Source organism: Sorghum bicolor, chromosome 3, assembly GCF_000003195.3.
Source record: "Sorghum bicolor cultivar BTx623 chromosome 3, Sorghum_bicolor_NCBIv3, whole genome shotgun sequence".
NCBI classification, from domain to species: Eukaryota; Viridiplantae; Streptophyta; class Magnoliopsida; order Poales; family Poaceae; genus Sorghum; species Sorghum bicolor.
In genome coordinates this window covers 73,679,940-73,702,079 of record NC_012872.2, presented here as the reverse complement: position 1 = coordinate 73,702,079, position 22,140 = coordinate 73,679,940, and the positions used below count along the sequence as shown (strand labels likewise).

Below are 22,140 nucleotides of genomic sequence, written 5' to 3'. Positions count from 1 at the left end.
GGGTGTTTGGAACTGCTCTACAAACCCTGCTCCATAAACTCCACTATGAAGCGGCTCTAAAAAACTAGAGTTTGTGGAATACCTCTTTAGGTGCTCTCACAACTCTACCCTTTTTTCTCGAACTGAGTGCGTAGAGCTGAAACCGTTTGGCTAAAAAACGTAGAGCGAAGCTAAAAAACGTGGAGCGGAGCAGTCCCAAATACCCCTCCCAAACACCCCTCCCTTTAGATAGACAGACGGATTGTTGGAACTTGGAAAGGGAGATTACGAGATGGAAGTGCAGCAGTCATCTGGAACTGGAACTGGAAGCACATCACGTTTTGCCGCTTTGGACATCGGGTCCCGAAAGATCTTGCTGTGCCCGGAGTATGTTTCAGCTAGCTTCATGTATGTATGTTTATCACAAAAGCCTAAAAAACGTCAAGGTGACCGTATGAGCCAGATGTTTTTATAGTACAGTTCCAGTACGTGTGAAGTTACATGCATATATAGCGTAAAGAAATGCGTATCCGACGAACGCGGTACACGCTTTGCCAGTTTGCCTGCGGTCGGGTCACAGTGACGGGGGCAGGGGCGTGGCGGCTGCGAGCCACGTGAGCGCGGGGCCGAGGGTTCGGCCGGCGCGTGGGACGACGGCGTGCGCGACGCCCGGCAGCATGGGTGAGGTGAGCAGGCCGAGGAGGAACCAGTTGAGGCTGAGCAGCGCGACGGCGTCGCCCGCGCCGGCGCGACGCCGACGCAGCCGCGACACGCTGCACATGGACACGGCCACGACAGCGAACAGCCCCGCCAGGAGCGGCAGGCACGGCGCGTCGGCCGACCACGCCACCGCGCCCACCGCCAGCGACATGCCCAGGCTGAACAGGCTCCGCCGCCGCGCCACCGCCGTCGCCAGGGCCGCGCTCGACGACACCGGCGAGGCCGCCTCCGTCGTCGTCAGCGCCAGCACCGACGCCGGCTCGGCACGCTTTGCGGCCGCCGCCGCCGCCGCCGCGTCTTCCTCTCCCCGCCCTCGATTCGCCGGCTTCTCGTCGGGCTCGGACGCGCGGTTGCCGCCGCCGCTGCCGTGACGCGCCGCCGCCTGCCCCGCGAGCTTGTCCCACTTGGATTTCCCCTTGTGCTCGTTCAGCCGCATGTTCTCCTGCCTCAGCGCCTTGAGCTAAGACACAGAGAGAAAAGCTCCAGTGACTCGACTGTCAACGCAGCGCAGCGCAGCGCGGCACGTAGGAAGGAGACGGTACCTACCTGGGTCTCGAGGACATGGATCCTGGCAAGGGCGTCGTCGTGCTCGTCCTCCATCTCGTCAAGGACCGCCGCCAGGGCCTCCTGGTCGCGGAGCGCCGCCCGCAGCCTGTCCTCCAGCGCCGTGTTCTCCCACGCCAGGTCGTCCATCTGCGCCTGCATCTCCGCAACCAGGCGCCCCAACTGGAAATGAAAGGACGAGAAATCGTCAGATGCAATTGCAAGCTAGCCCTGAAGTGAGTCTGTGAATTAATGACACCAATCGGAACAGCTTCTCCTACCATTACCAATGAAATGAGGTAGCATAGCAAATAAAGGAGGCTAAAAAGAGTAAACAAAAAAAAAATGTGACCTTGCGCTCCCTGTCGACGGCGGTGAGCATGCGGAGGGGGAAGGCGAGGAAGGTGACCGCCCACACCATGGCCTCGCAGCAGAGGAGCGCGGGGAGCTGGAGCAACCGTCGGAGCGCGCGCGCGCAGGTGGCGAGCAAGAAACAGCAGCAGCTCCAGGCCAGCTCCATGCCTGCTAGTTACTACGAGCCATGGCCACGCCTCGTCTGTCCACCACTGCACACGCTCTAACGCTCAGCATGGAACAAGGAAGAAGAGATGAGGTCAGCCGTCAGCGGATGGATCGGAGCTACTAGTACAAGTGATGAGCACTCGACCGACTCGAGTCGTAACGTAATACTAGGGAGCAGCAGCTTGTTGTCCGGTTTGTTTCCTCTTGAGAAATGAGAACTGCTCCTTCCCAACTCCTACTACTCCTACAGTCCTACTCTACTGATCAGCAAGCAGCAAGTAGTTGTGGGATTTGGGGGAGGGGGATCTGGAGGAGATGAGGTCGGAGAGTGGATCGGATGAGTTGTGGGATTTGGGGGAGGGGGGCGTGGGACACGTGAGCTCCGGCAGCGCGGCACACGTACACCTCCCCGCGTGTCCTGCAGCAGGCCAGCACGTATCACGGCGACCGTCGGCGTCGCCACGGATCCATGCTTCGTCACCAACTCACACATGCAAGCTTTGCGATCCTATCCGTTTACACTACACTAGTACTATAATACTATTAGCAGACACTCTGCCCTGGATCGCCGCTTCGTCCAGCTTCCATCCTATCCCAATCCATTAGAGTACTCCAGGCGAGATATAGCATGGGTTGTACTGTTCCGCGGTGCTCACTAGAGTTGGCAATGGGTAAATCCCTATCGGGTATGAACTCCCCAGACCCATCCCCGTTATAACAATATGACACCACGAGTATCTCCATATACAGTCATGAGTTATGGGTGGGAGAATTTCCTCAGACCCATACCCGGATGGGTAAATTAGACCCAGCGGGTCACCCATACCCGCCAAACATCAGCAATTCACAAGCACCAGTCACGTAGTAGCAATTTACAAGCATCGTCACATAGCCAACTCACCATATATCTAGCAAATAGCAACATAAATAGTTCATGATCCATACAAATCACGTAGTAGAGAGTAGTACTTTGCTAGCACTACATATGGTTTCAGTGTATGAGCTGTCGGTGGACTGGTGGCTGGTGGGCTTATTTAGTTTTGAGCCGGGTATTTTTCACCCATGGGTAAATGGGTATGGGGACTACTAGAACATGAACATCCCCATACCCGCGTACTCAATGGGTGAAGGGTTTGCTCCTTTTGTGTACCCATGGGTACGAGTTTCACTCCATATTGGTACCCTAATATAAATACCCATCGGGTCGTAGGTCGCGGGCCCCCATTGACATTTTTAGTGCTCACCCACATAAAAGAAAATGTTGTTATTGCCATGGTCACACATTTTAAGTTTAACTATAAACCCATATTAAAAAAAAGTAATAGTTATGATAGCAAATAAATATTATTAAATCAATCATGGAATACAGTGTTTTTATATTATGCCTACGTGGAATTATAAATATTACTAATTTTTTTATATAATTCAGTCAAATTTAAGAAGTTTGACTCGGTTCAAATTCAGAACTGTATCTTTTTTTTTGGACTTGGGTGGTAGTACTGATTATACCTCCCAGTTATGTAAAGCCTGAACATGCTCTGAAACTCAGCACTCAACTGCACAGCACAGGTTATAGATATTTTCAAACCAAACAACAGTTACTAGAGCTTGTTTCTGTTGCAGTTTCAGTACTGTACAAAAAGATGGCAAAGTGTCTTATCTTGCTTATTCTTAAAGCGCCCTTGCTGTACAAAAACACCGACAAAATGGATCGTCTGGGATAAGTTACTTAAAATCAACACCTATTTACACCCTATGAGGCCTGTGTTTTTGTTTCTACTGTACTGTACGGCCTTGACATGGTGGCAGAGGGGGGGAAAAAAGACCATGTCTTATTTTGCCGTGTGACTTGTGTATCTCCAAGTACGTATACAACCTGCTGTGTTTCATTTCACCATGTGGTGGATGTAGGGTAATCTGTACAGTGTGGTGTGAGCACTCGAATTGTGTACTCAGAGCTGAGAGCGCTTCAGGTAGACGACTACCGCGACGCTGGCGAGGGCAACGGCGCCGGCCACGACGCCGAACCGGAGAGACGGCAGCGCACTCGGTGCGGTTGAGGGATTCGCTCGTGGCACGGTGGATTCGGGCATAGCCTGGGACTCGTCCATATGCAGCCTCAGGACCTGATACAGGCAGGAAAGCAAACTCTGAATATCTGCTTTGCATGCGGGGAACGGGCATTTTGGTAGTTCAGTGCGCCAAACAGGAAGATAATTACCTTCCACCCAGCTGATTTGGCATGCTGGATTGCTGCAGTAAGGTCACTATCGCTAGTCAGGAGAACTCTGTCACCTTCATCGTCGTCGTACTGTTTTGAGCATGAAGAACAATTCAGGTGAGTGCATTACCAACAAATCGCGTCATAAATTTTGAGGACCTAGATCTTGTCCAATTAACATGTGTGTGCTTCCAAGACAATAATCCACATCTTACCAGAAGGTTGATGCTCGACTTTTCACCATCCGTTCCTAGCCTGTATGCCACAGCAGACACAAGCTCGTCTAAGCTTTCTGAAACTGTGTGTAGACAGAAAAGGAAGCACAGTCTTATCATGCATCGTCAGGAAACACAAAAACAGGAAAGAGCAATGAGCACTGACCACAACTGAATCTGTGCATACGCCCTTTTCTGTCTTCAATTTTAAAACAGAAAGAACTGCTAATATGAGGAGGATGTACATGTTTCCCGTCAGCACTGTCTGATGCCAACATTCGAGACTCATCACTGCACAGGTTTATGCAAGTAATAAGAAAAAGAGAAAGGAGCTTTTGTAAGTGGAAAGAAAACATGCAAGCAGAAAAAGATCAACCTACGAGCATCAAATTCTTCTGCAGGATGCATGGCAAGAGCAGAATCCCAAAACTTCTGCATCATACTATTTGCCAGATCATTTGCTCCAGATGCTCCCTCAACCTAATGAAAACAAAAGATAAGGATTATGTACTGATAAAAATTTAAGTTGCCAGTAAAAGAAGGCAAAACCTTATCTCTAAACGAAAGCTGAAACTTAACTATTTCAGATCTCAGTTCCACCACAAAAAAAAATAAAATAAAAAAAGTAAAAAAAAATAAAAACAAAAAACAAAAAACAAAAAACTTTTGTCATTCCCAATCAAGCCTAACAATGTATCTCATTCTCTCTTGAAATCTCAGCTCTGTTCAGATAAAATATTACTTATTACTATAGCAAAGAAGTGTCCAGTATAGTGTTGTAGTGAGAAAAGGTTTTGCACTCACCATGGATATGGCTGCATGGATTAGCTGTAGAGCATCCAAACACGCAATAATCTGTCCATCTATTCAAAGATTTAAGTTAGCTACACAGTTAAAAAAGGATCACTACTTTGCAACTAGGACTCAGTACTTGCTTCTGCCTACGACGGGAATATGTAGAAATTTTCCATCTTGCATCGAATGTAGAGCATCAAGGATTGATGTGTCCAATGTGGCACAGTCTGGGTTTGCAGTCATAGCCTTCAGATACAGATACATAAGAACATAATCAAACAAATTGTGAACAGATAAAGAGCAAAATCATGGAAAGAAAATATGAATGACTCAATTTGTATGTGTACCTTTTCTACCAGAGTTGCATCTGGCGATAAATTCTGTGCCAGTACTCGCAGGGCCAGATCCTTGGATCTGAATAAAATCCACAGAGAATAATTGAAACATCAATCCTTGATGCTCTTTTGTTTTTCTTTCATAACTTGTTTTTGGCCTAGGCCTTTAAATCTACTATATTAAACTAATACAAATCATGTGTTTCATGCCAGTTTTACATTCAAAAAGGGAAAATCCATACAGATGAGTTAACCCCTATTAAATGGAACTACATACAGAGAGCAGCACAACTCATCATCCTAGAGTCAGGCAGTCGGCACTAAATAAACAACTGCGACAAAGGAAAACTCAAAGGCATAACTGATTTTTTGCCAGAAACATACGTGAGAATTCCTAGCAACATGTTCCCTGTCATTACAACAACTGAGTTAACTTGGTGTTCCCTCATCTTTTTGGCGGCTAAAGTTACTGGATCTGATGGAGATACCACTGGAGCACTATTGGAGAAAAAGAAACATTTGGGGGGAAAAATCAGTGAGAATAAATTGTAAATTAATAGATGTTACTGGTGGTAGCAAATGTACCAGCTATTTTCAGTTATAACAGTTGACAAGGAAGGCTTGAACATCTGTTGTCGAAGAGATTCCATGAATGCATGTGGTCCTAAGCAAAAAGAATCAAAATACAACATCACTTTGTTAAAACAGAGCTGGTATACAGTATACATCAAGCTTGATCTTAACATATAGGTCTGTTCAATATTGTTTGAGAAGTAGACTCTAATGTTATTCAAAGGAAGCAAAGCAAATAAACCTGGAAAATCATTTCCCCATTGTCTCTCAACCCCTTCCATAGCAGCTGCTATTGCGCTGCCTTGTTCTGCAGCCTTCTCCATTCTTGAAATTGCATCATAAAGGAACTTCTTAATATCCACCATAGCAATGACTTCACCATGTTCCACTACGGGAAGGTGCCTAAATTTGCCTGTGGTAGATAACCATGTCAATGAAAGAGACGTACATCCAAAGTCTTTGTCATGTCTAATTTTACATTATCCAAATTTTGACCATATGCAATCCTATGATAACGACAGGTTCACCCAAATTTCTTTAGTCTTTACTTAGATGTTGTGACGATTTACACGGTTCAAACAGTACCTTTTGGAGCCCCAATTGTGTAAAAATGCTATAGTTTGTACCTGGTTTTATTTTTAATTTGGTGTCTTTTATTCCCTGCACTACTACAACTGGCCTTCTACTACTTCCTACTTCACTGGTAAATGCTTTGAAATCAGGTGTAGTACTAAGTGAATTTCACTATCAAAGCACCCAGTGCATAATTGCACAGATAATTTAAATCATGAGAAGCTAATTTGCAGTGTTTTTGTCCAATTGCACAGATCACAACAGTACTTCTTTCCAGATACAGGTCATCTTCAGTGAAAATATTAACAATGATCATGACCAATGGTGAAACTAACAACGGATACTGATATTTCGAGTTGATAAAAATATACAACAAGAAAACCTTGGACCATCTTCTGCAGTGCCTCTATGGCGGATGAATTGGACATAACAAAAACTGGGTTCCGCGTCATCACCTTCGCCATATATGTTTCGTCCGGCTTGAGACCCTCAGCTATTACCCGTCCCGCAATGTCCTGCACAAAGATATGAAAAACAAGTGCCAAAGTCCCAGTTGAGAACTAATCCTCGTATTGATCCCACCGCTCGTGATCAATCCCAATCCCATCAAAATCATTAGGGAAAATGGAAAAATACTCTTATAGTTCTTCTGATTCCTCTCAGATCCAAAATGCATAAGCATAACCTCCCACAAAATGCATGACCTCCCACAAAATGGGATTTATTTAGCTCATCTAGCATAGTATGATTCAACTCATTCTAGCTCAATGTATCTGTGCCAGCCTTTGCCCTAAATAAATTTGAAGAATAAATAATGCAGGTGTTGCAGAACCATTCATAAAAAAATCGAATATTTTCTGCACATCTGATCGCACATTTTGGGACCTCTTTCTTTTCCAGCTACAGTACAGGTGCCACGCACGTCGCCTTTACACCTTCCGGATTCGTCTCGTGCTCATACCTCGGCTGTGAGGATACCCGAGAGCATCCCACTGGCGTCGGTGAGCAGCACGGCGTCGACACGCCTGGCCGCCATCCTCCGGCACGCCTCCGACACCGGGGTGGCCTCCGGGAGCGTGAGCGCCCGCGCCAAGCGCAGCTTCTTCACCGTCCTCTCCGGCGTCTCCGCCGCCGACCTGCGCACGCGCGCACACACAGAGCACCGCGATCAGTACGTCACCAACACAGAAGAGTGATTTGATTGGAGAGGGAGGTGAAGGGGGAGACCCTGGCGCCGTGGCGCGCACTCACGATGGGTGGACCGGAGAGGTAGGCTTGGACGAGGACGGCGCCTTCCCGTTCCCGTTTGCGGTCGCGGCGCCGGCGGCCGGAGGCGCGCGGCGGGGCGGGCGGCGAGGCTGGGGCGCGGGCTTGGTGGCCATCGCCTCCGCCGCCTGCGGAGGATTGAGGAGATCAAGAGACACGGCGGCGCAACCCGCAGGTGGGTGGCGACTGGCGATGGCGGCGGCTGCCGGCAGGGGTTTGAAAAGGAGTGCAAGGCAAGACAAGAAGGGTCGCCGTTCGCGTGCTGCAGCGGACGAGCAGAGCAGTTAGTAGTTGGTTTGCAGCTGTTTGTGGGCCAGGTCTGTCAGTGACTATGCGAGGAATGATATGCACCAGAGCTCCATGCCAAATGAAAATGAATGAATATCACACGGTTCCTTCTTGTTTGCCAAATTGCCAGTACCAACATCAGAACAAGAGTGGTTCCAGTCAACGTTAATTAAAGATCTATACAAAAACTGTAAAATACATACAATCAGCAGCGTGAATACACCCACCCTTGAAAGGCTGCTGATTGTTGGCAAAGAACAATCAGATAACAAGATTTGTTTCTGAGCTGGAGGCGCTTGTACAAGGTGTTGTAACATTTATGCATATCACTTACAACTCTACAATTTGATACAGAGATGTTGAGATTCTACTGATATTTACATTACAAAATGTATTCCATTGCCGTCGCACAAGATTGTTTACAAAGCCTGCAACTGGCTGACACTTTTTTCCCCATTAGTTTTCTCATAAGGTGATTTCCCTACGATCTCCATGGTGTTCGGTTCTTCAGATTCATTTCGAGCTTCTGTCGTTCACCCTCCACCTCGGCAAACTGCACACTGAGCTCTGAATACCTGCCCTGCATCTCTTTTAGCTCATTTTCTACTGCCATCTGCCTCCTCTTCAACTCGATAGTATCTTGTATCAGTTCATTGATGTCCCTGAAGCTTTGCAAGATTGCTGCTTCATCATTGTGCTGCCTCAAGAATGAACTAACAAGGAGCAAAGAGAATCAAAATATATACTAGTGTTTAGTCAAATTTGACTGTGTTATTACTAAAGCTACTAATTTTTGTATTGCAATGAAAATTGTAGTCTGAAGCTCAAAGATTTCCAGGTGTCGAGTGCTGTTGGTGTGTATGCTATGTTGTTGGGTTGTGTGTTGTGTGTTGGGGGGTGCTGTTGCACATTTGTTTTTTTTTCCTTCTCAATTTAATGAAATGGCATGCAGTTTTCCTGCCCATTTTTTAATGCCAAACTTATCAGTTTATTAGTTATCTATAGTCTATAAATCTAAATTTGTGGGTGCTTCATTTGAAGAAGTTAGTTTCATTGCATAAGCAACTCTAGTATTTCTTCAAAGAAGAAAATGATAAAGATTCAGAATGGCAAAAGCATTATTTACGCTCATACTGCTATGGCCCAATGTTTAGAACGGTTTTATTCGGCATTTATAAAGTTCTCTAGGCAAGAGAAAAAAGCACATGCTTCATTAGATTATCAGGCAGGAAAAGAAATAACAGTGTTCATTGAATGTACTAGTTACCTCTGGAAAAGGATGTCTGTTTTCTTCTTTGCTTGGAGAGCTTCTGCGAGCTCGAGTTCTAAAGCGAGTAGTCTTTCAAAGGCATTGCCAGAACCAGGAAGCTCTTTAAATGAAGGGAAAATACTTTGCAAATGCTCATTTGCCTAAAGTAGTAATAAATGCAAAAATGAGAATGAGCATAGTACAGGTTCGCATTTACTATACAGATAGGACTCATACCATATCAAGTTGTGATAATGTCCTTTCCAAACCACTGAGTGAAGGGTCAGTTAAACTAACGTCTAGGGGAAGAAGAGGAGACAAATTCTCAGTTTTCAATCTTTCCAGCTGCATACAAAAACAATTTCCATTGAAATCAGCTCCTTCCATGTCATGCCACACATTGTTTCATTACTGAAATGTACAAGTACAAAGATATAGTTTCTCAAATTGTCTAACAGGAGTTATAAGCCTTCATGATTTCATATACTGAATTATAAATGCTGAAGACTCATATTACTAATTCAATTAGGGTGTGATTGGTTGCTTGGCTGCTTGCATTAGTCTTAGCCAACATTAGATCTTATTCATCATAACTCAAGCCAGTATAAATGTATGCAATGCCTTGGTGTTTGTTTGTCTTGCATAACCAGGTTGCATTTGGTAACATTGTGTTTGGTTGTATGTAGTCACCTCCATATTCTAGTAGAGGTCTTATCTTCTAGTAGGGGTGGAGACGTGGAGTAGGTAAGAATATTTCACTTTTGTGTGGCCCATCAGCTAGCCTAACATGACCAAATCTAGTATACTAGCTAATGCTGCATTGGGCCAGCTTTGAGCACTGTCCAAGCTTATATAAGAGCCTATACTGCACCAGCCTGGATACAAGCAAACAAGCACTTATTGCATTAGTTGTGCATAGTTCATATTAGGCAAGCCAGCAAATTTCTAATTCAAGTTTTGTCCATCATGAACTCAAGCACATCAAAGTATGCTAACCACATCACTTCATTTTTGTGATTCATATAATATGGTAACATCGCAGCACCCTGAATACAAGTCCTAACACTACAGATGTGCTAGCATATGTATCTTTGTCTCCCTGTAGGAGCATGGGGAAGAAATGGTATATATTACAATCCCAAAATGTCGGACATTTTTCCAAGTGAAATTTGCTTTTCACAAACATAGTATATGTTACAACCTGAAAGAAATAATGCACAAAGAGAAGTTCCATCATTACCTCCTTCTGGAAAAGGTTGAATTCATTTGCTAATTTTTTATGCTCTTGAGAAATACCATTGACGCTATTGTTACCATTCAAATTGTTCTCTGTTGACGATTCCATTTCCTCATCGCAATTCTATCACAACAGCAAAATAAAGTCAGCTAACTAAGCAGTCAACAACTCACCACTATAATTGTTATCCATTGTTAAAAACAACAAAGAACCGAAGATGTAACGAATTTGTGTTGAAAATGTAAACTGACCACATGATAATACCTAACATATCTGCTTTGTCAGTAAGGAGAAAGATAAAAGCACAAAATGTGTGGTCTCTGACATTTTCTAGATGCAAGCCGTTTAGGGTATCAACATGGCTACGATATCACATTTTTTTATTAGTCCTCTCTATTAAATATGATATTCTGAGAGGAAGTGGTTACAAATTACAACAGTGTTTCTCATGATGAAGCTAGTGAAATCAGCCTTATGTTGCCAATCTACATAATTCTTTACATATTGATAGTCAGAGTTAAAAAAGTTTGACTGAAAGGAACGACAAAATGACTTACATTTCCAATCAGTAAAATTAACCAAAAAAATAACACAGTCCAATTTTAACCAAATGTTGAGCAATCATGTTACAGTTTTTTGGCATGTCAGAATGTTGAACAATTCTCTTGCATACTAAATAAAAATCTATTTTATGCGCTACGCATGGGAGTCGTTCTAAAATGTCATAGGTTGGATCATATTTCCCTACACCTAAAGTGTTGTAGTGTGCTACTCCCTCCGTCCTGTAATACATAAGACAAAATAAGAGAGAGGGCAATAGACACATGTACCCCTCACTTAACTTCCTAATCTATTGAAATTTGATCCTATTCGCATGATTAAAGGGTGCAATCTAAGTTTTCTTATAGAAAATATGGTAAGCACTCAATTACTTTCCTCTTTCGTAACTTTGTTTAAGTAAATATTATCTTCTTGTTCCTCGAATGTACTATATTTGGGACACATCTCAATGCCAGAATGCACTCTATTCCAGGACGGAGGGAGTACATGGTTTAGACATCAAATCTGGCAAAAATTTTATATGCTGCCCTTTCAAGATTCTGCCATAAACTTGGCAGATAGTGAATTGACCAAAAGGCAAACAGTTTGTACATTGATTACCTCCAAGTTCTTGCTCTCTTCATTATCACCAAACTTCACAGCATCCTCTGCTCCCTGAGACAAATTTGATGATAAACTTCTACTCTGAATTTCAAGTTCCTGTAACCCTGAATCCATTTTTGTTGTATTTGGTGTAGCCTTTGATGCAGAATCAGCCTTGCCATCTCCAAGAATATGCCCAATCGATGTGGTTCCAGGGGTGCATGATTCCGAACTATCATGTGATGCGTTATTGTCTGTTAATGCCATATTCTCCAATAACTTCTTAACCAGGTCAAGTTCCACCCTTATTCTGTTACGTTCCTCACTGCACTCTTCAAGAGAGACTTCAATCTTCTGCTTTTCTTCATTGCAGCAATCTAAGTTTAATTTTGTGCATTCGAGTTCTGTCATCATGCTGTCATATGCATTTGACAATTCTCTTCTATCAGCTGATAAATCCTGCATCTCCACCTCCATTTCAGAAACTTTCATCGACAACTCTTCAATTCTCTTAGCAAGAGCAATCTCATTTTTCTTCCCAGTTTCAACATCATCCAAAGCACTTTGCAGCTTCAGCAGCATCTCTTCAGCATATTTTTTACTGACAAAAACTTGACCTTTCAGCTCTTGGACCTTCGATTCATACTGCTCCTTAATAAATGCAATTCTAAGGGAATCTTGCATGGAATGCAACGATCCTTCCTTCTCCTTTCTTCCAGCTTCAGCCTTTTCTTTTAGCTCTCTCAAATGGATAGACAAGTTTTTGAACTCTTCTGCCTTCAGACTTTGTTCAGCAAGTTTTTGAGTGAGATCCTTGTTCTGTTCTATTGAATTCATCAACTCATGCCTTTGATTCTGGAGCAATGATGACATTACAGTGTGTTGCTCCTCCAATTTTGACCTAAGAATCATGTTTAAAATTTCGGTCTCATCTTTTGTAGATTTCAATGTATCAACTTGTTCTTCAAGATCTTGCTGCAAGACTATAAGCTGTGAAATCTCATCTTGATCCTCCAATACTCTGTCACTGTTGTTGACTGCTATATCCCGAGAGTTGTTATTAACTTGAGTTGATGCTTCGTCATGTCCTTTCATAAGCTCCTCAAGACCTTCCTTCTCTTGAATAACACTGCTAAGGTTGGTTTCAAGAGAATGGATAGCTGCTTCAAGTGTGCTATTTCTATCAGCTAATTCTGCTTCAGTAGACATGTGTGCCCGTAATAATTCATCAGCCTCTTTGCTTTTGAGTTGGAGTTTCTCAAACTCATTTCTTAACATATTAAGCTGCACAACAGCCTCTCTTACCTGACTTCTCATATAACTAGCTTCAATTTCACTGGAAAGCATGGCCTCAACAACTGTTCCTAACTGGTTTTCCAGAATTGAAACCTGAGACTGAAGAGAGCGATTCTTACAGTTGAGGTCCCTTTGGATTTCTTCACTCTGTGTGAGAGAATCTTGCATTAAACTATGTGTTTTTTCCATGCCCAAAAGTTGGCCCTTCAGATGAATGAGCTCTGTTTTGTGTTCATCAAAAGAAAGTAGAACTTCATCCTTCTCACCAAGCTGTGATGTAAGACTGGCAAGGGCAGACTCAAGCTCCTCCTTAAGTCTCTTTTCTCTTAGCAAATTCTCATCAGTGCACATCAGATCATCACGTAAACATTTGATTTCACTCTCCATATGCACTAACAATTCATGTTTAGACTGTAATGACTGGGTCAAGGTCCGGTTATCCTCCTCATGTTGAGCAAGATATATTTTGGTCTTCTCGAGTTCCTCTACAGTAACACCAAACTCTTTCAATTTTTCAACAAGAGCCTCATTCTCACTAGTTGCATGCTGCAGCTCAATTTCCATTTGTGACAACTTTGATGTTAAGTCACCATTGGTAATAGAATATTTTTCTTGAGAATCAGAGCAAATCCTAAGTTTGTGAGTCATGTCCTGCAGTTCTTGCTGAAGCTTCTCTACAAGTTCCTCAGACAAGTTTAGCTTTTGCTTTGTGGCATCCATATCACATATAAACTTCTGCTCCATACCATGCAATTTTGTCTCAGCCTTCTCTGACCTTCTCTGAAGAGCATCACACATTTTCTCCAGTACTTCCTTCTCCTCAAGAAGATGAAGTACCTTGTCACATGTTTGCTGATGGAAGGATTCCAATCTTTTCATCACAGCAGCGTAATTCTTACTCTCAAGTTCATGCAGCAAAGATGCCTCTTCTAAGCCTGAAATGTTGACTTCCTTGTTGAAACATACAACTTTAGAGCATAGGTCACCCAGTAGATCTTGAAGGGATGTAGAAACCATTTGTATATCACTGTTTATGGAGGATTGCTTATTTAACTCATCTTTCATGGCCTCAAAACCTTCTCTTAGTGACGTGAGCTCATCCTTAAGCTGGTTGGTTAGTAGACTTTCTTTGAATAAAAGATTGTCCAATCTCATAACTTCCTCAGCGCAGACCTTGTACTTGCTTTCACAAGTTTTATGTTCCTGAACAAGTCTTTCAGACTCTGTGAGCTTTTCCATAAACAAAGCATTTTCAACTGTAATATCATGAAGCTTTGCTTCTAATATTTGGTTCTTCACAGTCAGATCATCACACTTCAAAACATATCCTGCTTCGCTTTCTTTGACACTTTTGGCTTGATCCAATGCAGAGTTCAACTTGAGCACTAGAGATTGCCTAGCATCATTAGAGTCTTGAAGCTGCATTTCTAACATGTGCAACCTTCCCTGCATGCATTTAATGATATCCAATGCAGCATAGTGAGACTCACGTAATACATCAGAAAATATCTGCCACTCGATGTTGGAAATAAACATTTCTAAATGCTCGGACTCCATAGTGCTAGAGGCCCTTCTTAGCCCTTCCAAGTTTGAGCGGTTCCCCCGTGAATCAGTATGTGCTTGAAACTCTGATCTCGCACGGAGTTCTTCAATCTTGAGTGCCCGAAGAAGATTTTTCTGGCTATCAGTTTCTTTCTCTGCATATAGACCTTCAGTTCCAATTTGTTTGACACCAGGCCTGTATTGCTCATGTTCATTATTGCCACATAAATCTTCCACAGAAGAGTGCTCCTCGGGTAAACTATCAAAATCTTCTAGTAATGATTGCTTGGCAAGAGTTTCATTTGACTCATACATAGAGAGAACCTGAAACGACAGTAACTCAAGGTCTTTCTGTAGGCGTTCCACAGCTGCAGAATAATTGAATCGAACCCTCTTGAGTGCAGTTTCTGTAGCAACAGCCCTCCTCTCAAGCTCCTTATTTTGAGCTTCTAAAGCTGTTCGGTCCTCCACAAATCTCATTAATTGATCATTCATTTCCTCGTGCATTTTTTGCTTCTGGGCTTGGAGGACAGAAACTGTGTAAAAACAAGAGTTATGCTCTTTCCGGAGATTTTCTAATTCAATTGCTGTCTGCTTCTGGCTCTCCTCAAGCTTATGGATAAAAGATTCATAGTAACGCTCCATCTGACTCATCTTCTCCAGGAGATTCTCCTTCTCAGTTTTTGAGTCCTCCAGCTTCTGCAGGAGCTCACACATTTTCTCCTCCATTGTGCCTGTATTACCACCAGAACTTTTCTTGAGGGTATCATTATGTCCTGAGTTTGATAGATAACCTGTAAGTGGAACCAAATGTTCTGCATTGTGATTTTCTTTCATTTGTCCTGGTTGAACACCTTGCTTGAGGTTCTCAATGACACGTTGAAGTGCCCCCAGATCAGCAAGAAGAAAATCAAGATCACTTGCTTGTAGTCCATGGAGAGCGTTGTTTCTGGTCTGCTGCAGTTTACTTTCAAGAAGTAGCAAACCTTGCAGCCATTCAGTTTGGAGATGATGAATGGACTCTGTAGCAAGAATATCGTTACCATACTTAATCATAGTTTTACCTTCTACGTCAAACTTGTTCTGCGAGAGTTTAGAACATTTTATTTCTTCCAACTCTTGTTTCAGATTAGAACATTCTGTTCTTAGCGAGGACACTTCTGTAGTGAGTTGATTCCGTGACATGAGTTCAACAGCAAGCTGTTGAGCAAGGCCCTGTGTCTCAGTGCCTAACTTGTCAGTAACATGCTCCAGAGATGTTGCTTCTGTCTTAAGCTGAGAAAATGCTGATTCAGCCACCTCCAATCTGGTTCTGAGCCGGTTATTCTCGTCATGAGCGGCAGCTAAATCTTTATCAGCACAGTACTCAGGACTCCAGCCATGAGCCCAATCATTGCTCCCTTGTGGTGAAAGGTGTTTACCCCAACGGGCACCTTTTTCTGGTGTAGGACTTTGACTGGTAGGACAAAGAGGTAAGTCACTTGAGCTCCTAAAACTATTGATTTCATGTGCACCATGTGGATCATTCTTTTCAGTAAAAATACCATCTGAAGTATGTGATGAATTTTCATAATCGTCTGTTGACCCTGCAGAATCTTCAGCCAAGGGGAACCCCAGAGAATTTTCTTTTAGCTTAATCCTCGAATTAACCTATTCAGCATGACACAGGAAAGTATATCACCAAATGAACATAAATAATGCCAACTAGATCATTCATATTCTTCACCAACCTTATCAGTGCCAATCTCTGATGAGGCCGCAGCAACTTCAGCAGGATCATGACTTCTTTGGTTCAATAACTGCTGAGAGCTTCTGGTGCCAGTTTCTCTTTGCTGCTCAAATTCTCTGTAGCAAACAAGAATTTAGAAGGATTAGAAACAATAACTTCTTTTGTAGAAAAAATAAATATATTGTCGCATGGCAACCAAACCTGAAACCAGTTTTTGTCGTGAGAAGTTGTGCTGTGATCTGAAATGGTTTTATCAAAGAACCACGTCAGAGGAAAAAAAATAGCCGCTATCCCCACAAAACAGAGAACAGAACTGTTGAACTACTTCTCATCATGGCATAATACCAGCTTCTGATGACTCCTGGTATACTAAAAGAAACATTTTTTAAGATACATACATGTAACAGTGTCCCGAAGTCAGAACCACGAAGAGGTAGTGCTATTGAAGTCGGCTTCAGTGCTTCTGCGAATTCAGCAAGATTGACATCAACCTCACCGAGAATACTAGACCGTGATGTCCCCTGTTATTTCCATGAATATGGTGAAAGACAGTAAACATCAGTTATTGTAAATTCTTCCAGTGCTTTTTTGACAGAAAGCAACACCTTAATTTAAAAGGAAATTGGGAGAGACAGAGCAGGTCAAAGATCAGCATTAAACAATTTCTGGAACGCACCATGGCCACAACAAGCTTATATAGCTTGTCATCGTATGTCTTAGTCCGAGGATCCTGAAGAAGCCGTGTTGCTTCATAGATGGGATCCGGCCATTTGCAACTCCCGTTCCTGACATTTGCCTTATTTGTTTTTGCACTCACCTTTCCCGTATCAGCAGAGATGAAGGACAAAAATAGTTTGTCCCACCCTGTTGATGGAATCTGCAACCAAAATTATTAGTGTAACAGATTAAGCAAGCCTGTTTTAGAGAAATAAGAAATAATGCTCACACATACTGCACAAGCAAGTCTAGTAACAAAGAAAAAAGTATAATTTGCTAAAAGAAAATTTCCTGCGGACAACCAAAAGAAGAAGAAACATAGAATTAATGTATGAGAACTCACATTTGTGGCATGGAATTGCAGCCGGAATACAACCTTAACTTTGGTCTTTTCGATCTTCCATTTTGGTACCCTTGACATTGCGACAGTATAATGACAGCTCCCAGAAAAGGCTTTCAGTTTAAACGTCTCTCAAGGTTAGGAGTAGCATTCTTTTTTGTCTGAAAGCAAAAGCAATACAAACTTCTTCACATCAATGAATGTAATTCATCTCCTTTTAGACACAAAAAGGAGTAAAATTCACACAGCACACCAGAAACAATCAAACATGGACCATACTCTAACGATGAAGAAAAACATAGAAAAGATGAAACAATAACAATAACTACCATATTCACAGTATAACCTAATGTGAATATCTGACAAATGCTAACGGAAGCAAGAAACACAAAAGGCTGGTAAATTTCTATAGAGCAGTAAAAAAAGATTATGTTGATATTGTACGCCCCTTCCAATTTTATATCAGTCCCTTCATGAAGAAGGCCAGTTTATCAACAGTGCAGTTTGTCCATTCAAGTGTAAAGCATGATATAAAATCAGAAAAGAATCAATAAAAAGAACCACTTCATGAAAATCTACCTACACTAAGGGCCTGTCTGGTACCGCTCTAAAATGAGAATCTGAGGAGCACTGCCAAGTTGCACTATATGCCTATATCAATTAACTGCTGATAGGAATCAAGTGGAGCTACCTGCATCAGTGGAGTGCCACTGCCCGCCACCCCACCCCCTTCCCATTTTTGTACCATCCGACGAATTCATAGTTATTTACTCATAATTGCCATCACTCAGAAGCCCCTGATCGCCCCTCTCTGCTCATACCGCTATGCCCAACTCCTCTAGGTCCTCACTCTTGCCATGGGTGATTAGATTTTCTCTGCTAGCATTTCTACAATGGGAAGACAATGTGCATATACCAAAAAACTAAGCACCAGTGACTTGGCTCAGATCCAACCAGAAGAAATTGACAAACCAAGAAAAACTAGATGACTGTTATTAGCTGCAAAGCTCCCACTCTTCAAAAGAAGAAGAATACAATTCTGTCCAGGAGTTCAGATGTTTCAATGAAGAAAGAATCAGAAAAAAAAAAGTTGTACTTTAAAAAATGTCATGCCTGACTCATTAAAGCAGAACAGCCAACCAAAAGATCCATTGAATCATAGGGAAAATATTGGAAACTCAATGTTAGCTCCAAAAAGCTCTCGTCTTTCCACTAAAGATATTACTGAGTCGAGTGTGTATTCTAGGGGCCCCAGAAACAATAAAGCCCATCAGCATTGTACAAATGACCAACCAAAAGCATTTCCAACTAACAACAAAAGCTCTGTGTAATCAACTCGGATCCACCAAACCCTCCAAAAGCCAAGGCAGGTTTCCAATTTACAACTCACACAGCACCTGAACCAATGCACCACTACACAAGATTGAATGCTACGAATGTAGCATACTAAAACGGCATGCCCTAATCCAATAAAGCAACCCCCCCCCCCCCAACTCTATGGTAAAGATGCAAATGTTTTCAATGTGGAGACAGCTTTTTGGTACAAGAAAATTTTGCTTGCGACTTTTGGGCCTTTGCCCTAAATATTGATCACGAATGCACATTGCACAGGGTTAGCTTTGACAAACCAAATCTAGCGATCCCAAAAAGAAAACACTCGGACCAAACAAACTTATCTACTTTGACAGCTGACAATTGCTGGGAGAAGCCCGCACCTTTTGCATTGAAACAGCTCCCCAACAGCTTACCAGTACATCTGCCAACAATCCGTTGTCCAAAACGCTATGAGATTTCACGAAAATGAAATGTGCGCAGTGCATTCAGATCCACCGGAAATAGCAGCAAACCACGATCATTTCGGGGGAATAATATTTAAAAAAAAGCTCCGTCTAATCTCAACAACCTGCTAATGACAACCACAAGGTCTTGAATTTTTCTTCCAAGGATCCAGAGAGCACAAGCGGAGGGCCGCCGGAGATAACGCCGCAACCCCCCGAAACATGGAGCATTTGGCAGGGAAGAAAAGATTTGCGAGGGAATATCGACGGATCCAAAAGCATCCCCCGCTCTGGGGCTGCGAGGTGGAAGGAGTAGCTAGTCTCGGTTCCCCATCGATCTCACCAGGGGAAAGGAGAGGAGAGGAGGGAAATCAGAGCATTCGTGCAGACCTTGGCTTTCGGAAGATCAGCTTCCTCGCCCTTGCTCCTTCCTTGGACACAGTACAGCACGCGAGACAGCTCCCCCACGCTGGAGCATGCCGGCGGCGCGAACGCAGTTGCCTCCGCCGCGCCCTCCGGCGCCGCGGCGCCTAGCTGGTAGCTCGGGTTTAAAGGGTGGTTGCGCGAGAGCGAGAGAAAAGATTAGTGGAGCTGGAGCAGGCAAGCAAGTACTGATCTAGCTTGGACTGCTGCTTGTGCTTGTGCTTGTGGAGGACTCGGGGTTGGTGTTAGCATTAGCAGCAATGACCATACGGTAGGAAAGAGAGAAATACGTACTAATACTGTGAGTAAGACAGACCGCCAAATTAAAGCCGAGTGATTTGGGGGCTCCGATGAGATGAGATTATAGATTAGCAAGCAGATTGGCGCGGCCGGTTGCTTGCTTAGCGGGGCAGGCAGGTCAGTGAGGCAAGCAGGCAAAGACACACGGGCACTAGCGCGCAACCAAGAATCATGGCGTGATTGGCGTCTGGTCGCTGCATACTTGATTATCGCATCATTAAACAATTTGTTACTTCATTATGGGAGACTGGAAGTATGTACAAGAACAGTAAGTTTGCGCACCTTGGACTTGCAGAGTATGCTCGTGAATTTTCTAGTTTGAGAACAAGTCGCTTTAATAAAAAAAATAAAAATAACTTATGAGATACTATTTTTGTAAGATTTTGCTGCAAGTAGGGATGAAATCGAATCGATCTGCATTCTATCTTACATCTCATATTTTATCCTATATTTTTGGTAAAAAAGTCTACGTAACACCCAAACTATTTAGGATGGAATACTTCATCCCTCAAACTATAAAACCGAATATTCTACTCTCTGAACTTTTAAAACCGGTCAAATAACCCCCTAGAACGATTTTAGATAGTGGTTTTGTCTTTTTCTTTTTTATTTATTTCCGCTGAATTTTGAAAAAACATAATAAATCACAGAAAAATCATAAAATAAAAAATTCAATTTTGTTGGACTCATCAACAAAAACTTTGTACTAAAGTATACCATATTATATATTCACTATGTAGATCTACTCATCAAGAGTCCAACAAAATTGAATTTTGTATTTTATGGTTTTTCTATGGATTATTATGATTTTTCAAAGATTCAACGGAAATAAAAAAATAAAAAGACAAAACCACCCTCTAAAATGACTCTAGGGGTTATTTGATCGGTTTTGAAAGTTCAGGGAGTAGAATATCCGGTTTTATAGTTTGGGGATGAAATACTCCACCCTAGATAGTTTGGAGGGTTACGTAGACTTTTTTCTATATTTTTTCTCAAAATCTTAAAACCAGATACGGATCGTGTTGGATATCAATATTTATCTCATATACATATCACAAATCTGTTTTTAAGTATTCATATTTGGATATTGTAAAGATATTAAATATTCAAATTTAGATATAGTTTATATAAAAAAAACTTAGGGTCTACAGGATGACCGACATAGATGTTATGGAACGGTTTCTTCCCTTCAATGGGAGGTATGCGTCTTTGGAGGTTTTCGGAAGGGCTTCACTATACAAGTGGCTCTAATGCTAGGTGAGCTAAAACTGTCGGGCCTCTATTTTCCCTCATGGGAGAATGTCATAGTTGAAATTAAGAAAAGAGGTGTGTCTAGTCATTGTTGACGACCGTCGCCTCTCGTCTTTTATCTGATCGACCGTCGGGTGAGACGTCTTGTGGGTCAGCAGGTGATCTCAAGGTAGGGCCTTGTTTAGATGTGAAAAAATTTTAGATTTCGCTATTGTAGAACTTTCGTTTGTTTGTGGTAAATATTGTCCAATCATAGACTAACTAGGGTCAAAAGATTCGTCTCGCGATTTACAGTCAAACTGTGTGATTAGTTTTTGTTTTAGTCTATATTTAATGCTTCATGCATGTGCCGCAAGATTCGATGTGACAGAAAATCTTAAAAACTTTTTGGATTTCGGGGTGAACTAAACAAGACCCTAGGCTCATCTCCAGTACATCGAGGAAGACTTCTGGTGAAAACCTTGCTCCTAAGGTCAGGCCTTGTTTAGTTCACCTTAAAATCTAAAAAAAATTAAGATTCTCGGTCACATTGAATCTTATGGCATATGTATGAAACATCAAAAATAAAAATAAAAAATAACTAATTGTATAGTTTACCTGTAATTTGTGAGACAAATATTTTAAATCTAATTAATTCATAGTTGAATAATAATTATCAAATAAAAAAATGCCATAATATCCCAAAACTTTACACCTCCTCGACTAAACAAGGCCTCGTTTGGCGAGGGTGTCCATTGTCTGTTGTCACACCAAGATGTGATCGAGCTCGAATTCGTTGATCTGCTCCTTCAGCTTGCGGACCTTTCTGTAGTAACTAGTAAGCCTTCTTCTTCTTCTTATCGTGACAAGCCAATTCTTTTATGATCCGGTAAAAGTAACATAGTACAAATGTACTAGGCACTGTTTGGTTTCTCTTGCTAAATTTTAGCTAGCTAAACTTTAGTCACTTTAGTAGCTAAAGTTCCAAACACATTGACTAAAAAGAGCTAAAATAGTTTAGTTTCATTAGTCACTCAAGAGTAGCTAAAATAATTTTAGCTAGCTAAAATTTAGCAAGAGGAACCAAACGGGGCAGGCCTTGTTTGGTTCCACCAACTAAATTTTA

General features: G+C 42.5%; 3 protein-coding genes across 10 annotated transcripts; all 3 read right to left on the bottom strand.

The window, feature by feature from the left end:
- Window positions 357-2,327, bottom strand: LOC8077401. Of its 2 annotated transcripts, none has more exons than XM_021455675.1 (3): window positions 1,595-2,327; window positions 1,246-1,425; window positions 357-1,153 (listed from the first exon to the last, which is right to left on the bottom strand). In XM_021455675.1, exons 1-3 carry the CDS (start codon window positions 1,760-1,762, stop codon window positions 554-556), a joined length of 948 nt encoding a protein of 315 aa, XP_021311350.1. In that variant the 5' UTR covers window positions 1,763-2,327; the 3' UTR covers window positions 357-553. The 2 variants fall into 2 exon arrangements, with proteins under 2 accessions (XP_021311350.1, XP_002456979.1); XM_002456934.2 differs by having other exon boundaries at window positions 357-1,159; window positions 1,595-2,322.
- On the bottom strand, window positions 3,340-7,996 carry LOC8077400 (CBS domain-containing protein CBSCBSPB3). 6 transcript variants are annotated; one of them, XM_021455673.1, is made up of 14 exons: window positions 7,728-7,996; window positions 7,438-7,612; window positions 6,859-6,991; window positions 6,145-6,315; window positions 5,916-5,994; window positions 5,715-5,828; window positions 5,343-5,409; window positions 5,136-5,241; window positions 5,005-5,063; window positions 4,577-4,680; window positions 4,367-4,491; window positions 4,201-4,283; window positions 3,986-4,075; window positions 3,407-3,890 (listed from the first exon to the last, which is right to left on the bottom strand). In XM_021455673.1, the coding sequence occupies exons 1-14, from the start codon at window positions 7,856-7,858 to the stop codon at window positions 3,717-3,719; spliced, it is 1,611 nt and encodes a 536-aa protein (XP_021311348.1). In that variant the 5' UTR covers window positions 7,859-7,996; the 3' UTR covers window positions 3,407-3,716. The 6 variants fall into 6 exon arrangements, 3 of the variants coding, with proteins under 3 accessions (XP_021311347.1, XP_021311348.1, XP_021311349.1); XR_002450900.1 differs by having other exon boundaries at window positions 3,340-3,890; window positions 4,581-4,680; window positions 5,916-6,315; XM_021455672.1 differs by having other exon boundaries at window positions 3,340-3,890; window positions 5,916-6,315.
- LOC8077398 (putative leucine-rich repeat-containing protein DDB_G0290503) lies at window positions 8,169-19,803 on the bottom strand. Of its 2 annotated transcripts, none has more exons than XM_021455670.1 (11): window positions 19,452-19,803; window positions 17,287-17,444; window positions 16,903-17,103; window positions 16,625-16,747; window positions 16,428-16,465; window positions 16,228-16,342; window positions 11,678-16,147; window positions 10,520-10,639; window positions 9,517-9,624; window positions 9,298-9,440; window positions 8,169-8,743 (listed from the first exon to the last, which is right to left on the bottom strand). In XM_021455670.1, the coding sequence occupies exons 2-11, from the start codon at window positions 17,362-17,364 to the stop codon at window positions 8,512-8,514; spliced, it is 5,628 nt and encodes a 1,875-aa protein (XP_021311345.1). In that variant the 5' UTR covers window positions 17,365-17,444; window positions 19,452-19,803; the 3' UTR covers window positions 8,169-8,511. The 2 variants fall into 2 exon arrangements, with proteins under 2 accessions (XP_021311345.1, XP_021311346.1); XM_021455671.1 differs by lacking the exon at window positions 19,452-19,803 and adding an exon at window positions 18,999-19,398.

Coding starts and splice junctions, on each gene's coding strand:
- LOC8077400 (XM_021455672.1), bottom strand. CDS start 7,858: ATGGCCACCAAGCCCGCGCCCCAGCCTCGCCGCCCGCCCCGCCGCGCG. Junction 7,613..7,727: donor ACCTCTCCGGTCCACCCATC/GTGAGTGCGCGC, acceptor GCGCGTGCGCAG/GTCGGCGGCGGAGACGCCGG. Junction 4,284..4,366: donor TATGCACAGATTCAGTTGTG/GTCAGTGCTCAT, acceptor GTCTACACACAG/TTTCAGAAAGCTTAGACGAG.
- LOC8077398 (XM_021455670.1), bottom strand. CDS start 17,364: ATGTCAAGGGTACCAAAATGGAAGATCGAAAAGACCAAAGTTAAGGTT. Junction 16,148..16,227: donor CAGAGATTGGCACTGATAAG/GTTGGTGAAGAA, acceptor CATGCTGAATAG/GTTAATTCGAGGATTAAGCT. Junction 9,441..9,516: donor CATTATCACAACTTGATATG/GTATGAGTCCTA, acceptor TTACTACTTTAG/GCAAATGAGCATTTGCAAAG.
- LOC8077401 (XM_002456934.2), bottom strand. CDS start 1,762: ATGGAGCTGGCCTGGAGCTGCTGCTGTTTCTTGCTCGCCACCTGCGCG. Junction 1,426..1,594: donor CCGTCGACAGGGAGCGCAAG/GTCACATTTTTT, acceptor TTTCATTTCCAG/TTGGGGCGCCTGGTTGCGGA. Junction 1,160..1,245: donor TCCATGTCCTCGAGACCCAG/GTAGGTACCGTC, acceptor TCTGTGTCTTAG/CTCAAGGCGCTGAGGCAGGA.